The following is a 9,408-nucleotide window of genomic DNA, read 5'->3' as shown; positions in this document are numbered from 1 at the left end:
TTCATATTAAAAAATATTATGATTTTTTTAATATTTAGCACGAACTGATATATTAAATCAATTTAGCTTTCTACTTTCATCCCAACTAATTAAGAAGAAATCAGCCTAATTATACCTTCTGCACATTACCCCAAGAGCGCCCAGTCCTGGCACTGCCCCCCTTGTCCGCTGGAGCGACCATCGATAAGGACAGGGGCAATAACGTTGGCAGGGTCTCGGTTGTTGCTTGCCGGGCGCGATCCATTCCTTCCTTCCTTGGCTTTTTTTTTTTAGGGGGCCTTCCTTCCTTAGTTCCTTTGCTTCTAGACGCGATTGCGATTCCATCTGATCTTAGCCGCAGCCGGACGTACGAACGAGGTTTCATAGGCGCGGCCCACCTGCGTCAAGTGGAAGACGGGTAGCTTTCTGGGCCTGGGACCGTTAGTTAAATTAGTCCAGCTAATAGTTTGTCGAGTGATCGAGATAGACTCAAACAAAGAGAAACAAGTTCCCTTGCATTGATACTATACGTGCTTGGTGGCCTTCGTTAACTAATTGAGTTCGAATTGTACAAGATCCTTAGCCATTCCATCAAAAACATTCACTCGATCATCGGTTTTGTAAGTGACCTCACGCTGTGAGAACACCGGCGACAGTGGTCTAAAGCAGAGCACAGCAAGTCATAAAGCACCGCCTTCTTTTCAGGTCTCCCGTTTCTTCCAGCAGGGTACCAATGGCCGAAGGTCACATGTGTGTGCCTTGACATCCATACCCGAAGAAGGCGAGTCTGCTTTCCTCTCCCTACTCGCCACTCGCTGTCTGCTGTCCACATTTCTGAAACTTGTCAAAGCACTTGTGCACACAATAAGAACTTAGTTACATGTCATCGCTCATTCTAAAATGATCGCACTCTTAATTACACTTCGAGCAACGCAAGGCCAATATCACTCCATTTCGAGAACGGCAAAATCACCAGCGGACACCTACGCAAGCACACCTACCTAGCTAGTGATCGAAGAAGAGGAAGCTCATCGTGGCTCGATCATGGTGATGGACACGTCGTTGATCGACTGGGGAGACATGGTCGACTCGGTCTTGGTGGTGAGCGGCACCGCCGACGAGGGGACGTTCCTGAGGCGCGTGAAGAGCGGCGGCATGGCTGGCTCCGGGAGCTTGGTGTGGTCGCTGATGAGCATGAGCAGGACGCTGGACATGGTGGGCCGGGCGTCCGGGTTCTCCTGCACGCAGAGCAGGCCGACGTGGTAGCACCGCCACGCCTCGTCCCTCGAGTACAAGCGCCCCAGCGACGTGTCCATGAACTCGCCCGCGCGGTCCTCGGTCCACAGCTTCCATGCCTGTCATCAACAAGTTGAGATAGCTAATTGATTTCAGATCACTGAAAATTAAATTTGCTGGATTTTTTGAAATGTTGTACATACATCTTGGATGAGGGATTGCTGGTGCTCCTCCAGGTACAGGGCGCCGTTGCGCTGCCCGCTCAAGATCTCGAGGAGGAGGACCCCGAGGCTGAACACGTCGGACTTGACCGAGAAGATGCCCTCCAAGGCGAACTCCGGCGCCATGTACCCGCTGCATTCGCATTTCGCAACAACATATTATTATTATTAGTGTGTGCATAATATGTTGTTTACTTTAATTTGCAGGTTTTCTAGCTAGCTAGATCTTCTTCTTTAATTATTAATATGTTCCAATATTCTAAAATGTTATTACTATGTTCCGACGACGCGGCCGGTGTTGATGGCGTCGGCGTCGTCCTCGAAGATCTTGGCCATGCCGAAGTCGGAGATCTTGGGGCTCATCTTGTGGTCGAGGAGCACGTTGCTGGCCTTGAGGTCCCGGTGCACGACCTTGAGCAGCGAGTCCTCGTGGAGGTAGAGCAGGCCGCGGGCGATGCCGACGATGACTTTGTGCCGGGTGCTCCACCCCAGCTGCGCGCTCTTGCTCGGGTCTGCAGCGGAGAGATGCATCACCAACGGCCACCACACAAAAGCTTGACTCGCTCATTAATAGCAATAATTAAGGGTACGGTGGTGTTGTTGCCCGGTGCGCATCAGGGTAAATCACACGATTAATGGCGGAGTACTAGCGAGAGTACAGTCAGTCGGAGCCGGATTGATGATGATAATGAGTCGACCATAGATCAACAAGGGAAATATTAATTAATGGCGTCACGGCACCGAGCCCAACCACCGCGAGAGCTACGGCGGCGGCGCCGGCCGGAATAGTGGCCGCTGGGGGCGGAGGAGGGAGGAGCTCATCATGGCCACCGGGGACGGATCGGAGGCGTACCGAAGAGGAAGGCATCGAGGCTGCGGTTGGGGAGGTACTCGTAGACGAGCAGCTTCTCGTCCCGCTCGGCGCACCAGCCCAGCAGCCGCACCAGGTTCCGGTGCTGCAGCTTGGCGATCAGCTCCACCTCGTTCCGGAACTCCGCCGCCCCCTGCCGCGACCGCGCCGACAGCCGCTTCACCGCGATCTCCGACCCGCCGCTCAGCACGCCCTGTATACAGTATCATCGATCGATTCAGCAAACAAGAGGTGGTCAAATTTGTTGGGCACATACAGTGACCGCTAGCTCACTCTGTAGACGGGGCCGAAGCCGCCCTCGCCGAGCTTGTTGGCCTTGGAGAAGTTGCCGGTGGCGGCGAGGATGGAGGCGAGGTCCATGAGCGGCAGGTCCGAGCTCGACCGCGGCCACAGGCTGTCCAGCAGGGACCTCCGGATGGCTGAATTTGAACAAACCATGCGCAGGAAGATTCAGTTAGGACACAGCACAAGCTAAGCGAGTAGAGGTGATGCATCCATCGTCAGCTCACCGTTGCGCTTCCGCCACCGCCAGCAGTAGACGCAGTAGAGCAGCGTGCAGGCGATGACCGCCACCAGCACGCCCACCATTATCCGCATCGCGTCCGGGCTCGAGCCGGAGCCGTGCCCCTCCCCGCCGCTCGCCGGCGCCGACGCTGCGCCCTGGAGCCGGCGGCCGCCGCCTAGAAGACCCCCCCGCTCCATGCTGGGTTCGTGCACCGTTGGAAGAAAAATCTGATGGAGCTAGCTGTGACGGGGGGGACAAGTGTGGAAGGAAGGAAGCGAGACGCACGCAACGCAACGAAACCAAAGTGGGAGAGGGTCGTCGGAGAAAGAGGTGGGAACGGCCGGGCTGGTAGTGGCGACTGGCGAGTGCCGAGTGGGGCGGAGGACGGGGGGATGGCTGCGCTGCGGTTGAAAAGCAGGGGCAAGCCAACAAACAAGTAGCAAGAGCTCCTTCACTTCACCTGTCTGTCGCGCTTGGCCTTTCTTTTGCCCTGTCATCGGGTACGGTTGACGTAGGTGACAGCAGACACATGACTTGAAGACTGACGGGAGTGTGTGGGCCTATCCACCACGGCAGCACCGCATGAGATTCTAGAACCTCTCCTGATTTCTTTCCTGCCATTTCTCCCCTTCCTCCAAAAAAGAAGTTGATGTTTTGTATTTCTGGAAAAGCAAACCTCATCTACTGCCAAGTCGGCGTTAACTAGCTACCTATAGGCTATAGCGCGATTCAGCACCCCTTTGCATAGCCACTCCCGTCCTTTGCATCTTTATCTTTTTCTAAAAAAAAAGACAACTATAATCATATCTCGCGTAAGAGTGCCTAAGGATGCCTCATGATTACCATTTACCACCGTGAAAGTCAAGTGAACCACGGGCAGCACGAGAGAGACTGGTTTACGATTATTTCTCCTAGTTTCACGTGCCGCATATACAGATGATTAATTAATCCGTGCTGTTAGATATGCTCTTTCTACCTGTCCTGAGGGTTTAGTGGCTCAGTACTGCCCTCTATTCGTGATTTGAAGGGTTGACATGCAGGAAGTCTCATCAGGTGTTAGGTTTGGTAGTTACTAGGTAAATCTCATCAGGTGTTTCTGAATTTGGTTGAATTAATTAGGATGTACGAATTATTTTGTAGTTGATATGTATGTCTTCTGAATCCAGTATGGCATAAACCAGGAGAGTGCTCCACTTTCTTTGGTGTTTTGTTTACATGATATATACAGAAACACGCTAAGCATAAATATTACAAGGTTGTTTTTTATATTCCTAGTGTTAGCATGAGCACTGGTGTAGAAATTATATAACGAATGAGAAGATCGACACTAGCGGCTATTCAACCATTAGCTGCTTATTCCATTTTGGCTCGGTCATTGAAGTTATATATCTTGGCCATTATATTATTTTAATTATCCACAGATACTAAACCATTTATGCATGCCTACAGCAGATCGATCTGTTCTACATCACGCCAGTTTTAATATATATAATCGTCAGGATGCGATGAGGCCGATGGCACCCTGCTTTCTCATCGGCAGCAGCAATCGGTAACGTTTACTAGTTTCTACCTTCTGGTGGCACCTTTATTTCCTGCTTTCCGCCGGCTTTCATGAATTGTCGTTGATCGCGGCTGGGCACTGCGAGGAACGTTTCCAAAAAAAAATGAAGAAAACATGTGCTGCGGATGCTTGTTGCACAACAATGGGAACCGGCTTGAGACTTTTACAACAATATTTTAGAAAAAGGGCAGCCCCTATTTTCATTCCAAATGATGTTTGGACGTAACATGACCGAATGTCTATTGAATCCAACTCAAGAATGTATAGGACACCTTTTTTTTCGAGGTTACACAATATAACTCAGACACTCACAACGTACGCACACTCACTCCTATGAACACACGTACCAAATCTTACCCCTACGAGCACCTTCAATGACTAAGCCAGCAAATTCTCTTCCTATGAACAAACATACGCACATCTTACCCCTATGAACAAGCCGGCAAATTTTCGAGATTAACGAAGTCACAATAGGCGTTTCACAGTTCACAGGAACGTTGCCAACCACTGAAAGTACAATGCTGTTAAATCCTAGAAAATTCGATTGCATGGGAAGTTGAACCCAGAACCTGAGGTGCTATTGAATCTCTTGTATCCACTATGCTATAAAATGACTTGTTGGATAAATATAACATAAGAAAGAGATGTACGGAGGCATGAAAATAAAGGAGACGAAAAAGCAGATGAGGTTAAAAAGCAGGACTGCCAATGAAAAAGCTAGATGAGAGCACACATCAGATGCGTGGTGATAGTTTGGTAGCAAGTCGCAATAATCCTAAGCCTTGGAATTAAGTGGACATTAATTAATTGCGGCAGCGAGTGTTGTTTAATTACTGGCTCATATCGGAATGCCTTTCAGGACTCTATTACGTACTGCCGGTACAACGACATACACTGCTCCTTTTTACAGCAATTGTGAGATAAAAAAAAACTTGTCACGTACTGTACAGCGAAATGTCTTCGGTCTGGTCACAGGTTAGTCAAGTAAAAATGTAAAATTGTAGTAACTTGGACACAGTTGACAGGGTCAGGAGATCATTTTGATTTGTCTGATCTTTTTTTTTCATTTTCCTAAGAACGAAAACAAAGATAGCCTAACCATTAGCTTCGTCTTTGTTCGAAGCAAAGCTTTCCAATCAGCAAAAAAGAAAAAAACCCAATGGGCGGCGAAGGCCCATCAGGCACTTTGCGCTGACCCAAGCTCAAAATGGGCGCTCAACCCACATGCATGTTTCTTATTTATCCTTTTTGGCGTCTGGAACATTCCTTGATCCACTTTCGTGACAAAAGGCCTTCGTTGTGATTATTAGTGATGATTATTGTCAATGATCGTCGATATTGAGTGTGGTGAATTTGCCAAATGCAGGGTTACGGACCAGCAGTACAGTGTATCAGGTCCTGTATTCATGAACAAAACTTGGCTTTGTTTTTCATACGTATTTCAACAAGGGAAAGAGAGTTACAATGACGCAACTAGCACAGTGTTACAAAACCACCAAGGAGGTGGTGAATGACCGAGCGCACTAAAGCAATATAAAATAGAAAAGAAAATCACCCCGTCTAACAAACCTAGCTGAAACGACCAAAGCATCTAATCCTGCGAGAAGGAAGCATCGTGACCATCATACAAGGAACGACAATAATGCATCTATCTAAAACATTCCAGTCAGCGGCTAAGCATCCGCAAGAGATGAGATGATAGCGGCAAAGCGTCCACCAAGGTGACAACGATGACGATGATGTTGGTGATATGACCAAGAGCCCATCATCACAATACGGTTTAAAAGCCCAAGAGGATATTGATCCAAGAGTGATTAGGGTTACTAATGGGCCTATGAGATAGAAGCCCATTTGTACGCCCTATATATACGAGGGAGGGGTTAGGGGGGCGACGAACCCTGAGAGCTACGCCACCTCCTAGCCGCCGCCCCTCCCTCTCTCTCTCGGCCGCCGCCCATGCCGTGCGTGCGGTGCTAGCACACCGACGCCCGGCGTTTCATCCCCGTACGTGTGTACTCCGTGGAGGCGCTGCTACGATTGCTGCGCTGATCGGCTGCTGGGATCAAGTACGAGGAGCTCGGTTCGTGGGACGTGATCGACTACTTCCTCTACATCGACGCGCGACTTCTTCCGCTGCACTGCGCGTCTAGTGGTAACGATCTATGATCTTCTACTCGCAAGTATCTTGGGTATATGCGGTAGTGATGCTAGCGTAGCCTACCCGATTCCCTATAGTGGTACCAGAGCCATCTTGCGTAGTTTTTGGTCTGGATCATTTACATATATGTGATATGTTGTTGTAGTAGATTGGATCTATTACTTTTGCACGGTTTGATTAGATCAATTGGTCATAAGGGGTTAAAATTGGAGCGAGTTGATTGCGCGGCATGTGACAAAAGATTAGTTTGTGTTCTTTCTCTGTTATGCATACGACATGTCCCTACTGGCTGGAATCACCATCGGGACTAACTGTGTGCATAAGTCAGCAGATTGGACCAACAGATCGAGGTCATGTGTAGATGCAGTCTTCTCAAGTGCAAAGTTTGCACGGTCAATGTGATTGACCTAGTGAAAATTGAGGCATTATGAATGGCTCGGATTTGAGGTGATGCGATCACTCTGATGAGATTTTCATAGGGATTCCATAGATGCGATCACTCGGACCGCCGTTGCTTTCTCGCTGTAGCGGCTTCCTAAGCGCTACTTTGGTAGAACACGTCGTACGCCTAACTTGTTTTTGCAGCGTGTGATGTGAATGGTATGACCTCAATGTCATGTGATGATCTATGTGATGATTTGTGCGGCCTGTGTGTCGCAAGTTAACACAACCGGGTTGAGGTTGCACCATTATTGTATAACGACCTGCGTGTCGACTTGTGATGTTTGAATCCTCATGTAATTATTTCACTAGCTATTAGATGTAGTAGCTTAGTATCTTTTCATGGAGGCTTCAATCATGATGGCGATGATGATCACCACAAGACAGGACGGATGGCAATGGAGGTCACCTTGGAGCCATGGCGATGGAGCCCATTGTGATGCAAGAGGCCATACTATTCATAATATAATATGATTATATGCCTGTGATGTTTATTTTCCTGTCATACTATTCTTTCATGCTTTTACATATGGTGGATGATTTAATCATGATAGAATAGCTTCCCTCAGAAAAGGTTGAGTTTTGATGCCTTTTACCAATAGCTGCACCTATAAATTTTGATCGTTGTGTGGTAGGTTTACCAAAGTAGAGTACCCTCAGCTATCACTTTTGTATAGGGTGGATGTCGGACATTCACAAGCATAGTATTGGTTTACTCAGCAAAGCTATCAAAACAGTTTTGGGCTTTAAGGCATAGGGTTGGGGCCGGGGCATTGGATGCCACCCAACAAACAAGAGTCGCATAGAGATGTGATTAGTAATTTGTTACTTACCTGTATCACTACTTTTCTAGTCGTGATGCTAAAGCTCACTAGAATTTTAGTGATTATGGATCTTGAACCACTATATGTCATTAGAGGGAAGATGACTTTGATATAGTAGGTTGTCTTTTGTTAAATCGGTTAATGAAAGTCTTTACATAAACTTAGTGCTGAAATCTTGCTTTACTTTAATGTTGTAGATCATGTCTGCCAGTAACAATTCCGCTTTCAATTTGCGTTCTGTTCTTGAGAAAGAAAAGTTGAATGGAACAAACTTTATTGATTGGTACCGCAACCTGAGAATTGTTCTCAGGCAAGAGAAAAAGGAGTATGTTCTTGAGCAGCCATATCCTGATGATCTCCCTGACAATGCAACTGCTGCTGATCGCAGAGCTTATGAGAAGCACTGCAATGACTCACTTGATGTCAGCTGTCTGATGCTCGCCACCATGTCCCCTGATCTGCAGAAGCAGTATGAGCATGCGGATGCTCATACCATGATCAAGGGGCTGCGTGGGATGTTTCAGAACCAAGCCAGGACTGAGAGGTTCAATATCTCAAAGTCCTTATTTGCGTGCAAGCTGGCAGAAGGTAGCCCAGTCAGTCCTCATGTGATCAAAATGATTGGTTACATTGAGACTTTGGACAGACTTGGTTCTGAACTTCACCAAGACTTGGCTACTGATGTTATTCTCCAGTCGCTCCCGGCGAGCTATGAGCCTTTTATCATGAACTTTCAGATGAATGGCTTGGATAAAACATTGAGTGAGTTGCATGGGATGCTAAAGACAGCAGAGGAGAGCATTAAGAAGGATCCCAATCATGTGATGATGATTCAGAAGGGGAACAAAAAGAGGAAGCGTTGGACGCCTCCTAATCCCAAAGGTAAAGGCAAGGAAAAGAGTTCCGGTGGTGAGTCCTCGGGCTCTAAGCTAAAGCCAGCACCTAAGGCCAAATCTGGCCCTACTTCTGAAGATGAATGCTTCCACTGTCATGAAAAGGGACATTGGTCTAGGAACTGCAAGAAGTACTTGGAAGAAAAGAAGAAGAAGGGAAGTGAGACTTCCACTTCAGGTATAAATGTTATAGAAATAAATATTGCATTATCTTCTAGTGAATCATGGGTATTTGATACTGGATCGATGATTCACACTTGCAAATCGTTGCAGGGTCTAAGTGAGACTAGAAGATTTGCAAGAGGCGAGTTGGACGTTCGTGTCGGCAATGGCGCAAAGGTTGCGGTGTTGGCGGTCGGCACCTACCACTTGTCTCTACCCTCCGGATTAGTTTTGGAATTAAATAATTGTTATTGCATTCCTGCTTTGAGCAAGAACATTATTTCTTCTTCATGTTTGGAAGAAGTTGGTGATTTTAAGATTGTAATTGAGAACAAACGTTGTTCTATCTTTTGCAATGGTATTTTTTATGCTCATTGTCCATTGGTGAATGGATTATATGTTCTTGATCTTGAGGATAAATCTGTCTGTAACATTAATACTAAGAGGCTTAGACCAAATGATTTGAATCCCACTTTTATTTGGCATTGTCGCTTAGGTCATATAAATGAGAAACGCATTGAACAACTCCATAAAGATGGATTGTTAAGCTCATTTGA

At 47.2% G+C, this 9,408-nt stretch overlaps 1 protein-coding gene across 1 annotated transcript; it reads right to left on the bottom strand.

Moving 5' to 3' along the window:
- Positions 1 to 662: 662 nt before the first annotated feature.
- LOC120670379 (cysteine-rich receptor-like protein kinase 10) lies at positions 663 to 3,236 on the bottom strand. Its single transcript, XM_039950466.1, has 6 exons — positions 2,817 to 3,236; positions 2,581 to 2,726; positions 2,290 to 2,500; positions 1,711 to 1,948; positions 1,419 to 1,569; positions 663 to 1,334 (listed from the first exon to the last, which is right to left on the bottom strand). The coding sequence occupies exons 1-6, from the start codon at positions 3,007 to 3,009 to the stop codon at positions 1,008 to 1,010; spliced, it is 1,266 nt and encodes a 421-aa protein (XP_039806400.1). The 5' UTR covers positions 3,010 to 3,236; the 3' UTR covers positions 663 to 1,007.
- Between the last annotated feature and the right edge of the window lie 6,172 nt (positions 3,237 to 9,408).

This window comes from Panicum virgatum, chromosome 4N (assembly GCF_016808335.1).
Source record: "Panicum virgatum strain AP13 chromosome 4N, P.virgatum_v5, whole genome shotgun sequence".
Classification (NCBI taxonomy): domain Eukaryota; kingdom Viridiplantae; phylum Streptophyta; class Magnoliopsida; order Poales; family Poaceae; genus Panicum; species Panicum virgatum.
Note: the sequence above shows the minus strand (reverse complement) of the source record. Positions and strands in the feature narration are given on the sequence as shown.

What these genes read in the sequence shown, in the direction of transcription:
- LOC120670379 (XM_039950466.1), bottom strand. Translation starts at nt 3,009, where the DNA reads ATGGAGCGGGGGGGTCTTCTAGGCGGCGGCCGCCGGCTCCAGGGCGCA. An exon ending in GCGGTGGCGGAAGCGCAACG is followed by an intron (nt 2,727 to 2,816) that starts GTGAGCTGACGA and finishes GTTCAAATTCAG; the next exon opens with CCATCCGGAGGTCCCTGCTG. An exon ending in GGCCGCGTCGTCGGAACATA is followed by an intron (nt 1,570 to 1,710) that starts GTAATAACATTT and finishes ATGCGAATGCAG; the next exon opens with CGGGTACATGGCGCCGGAGT.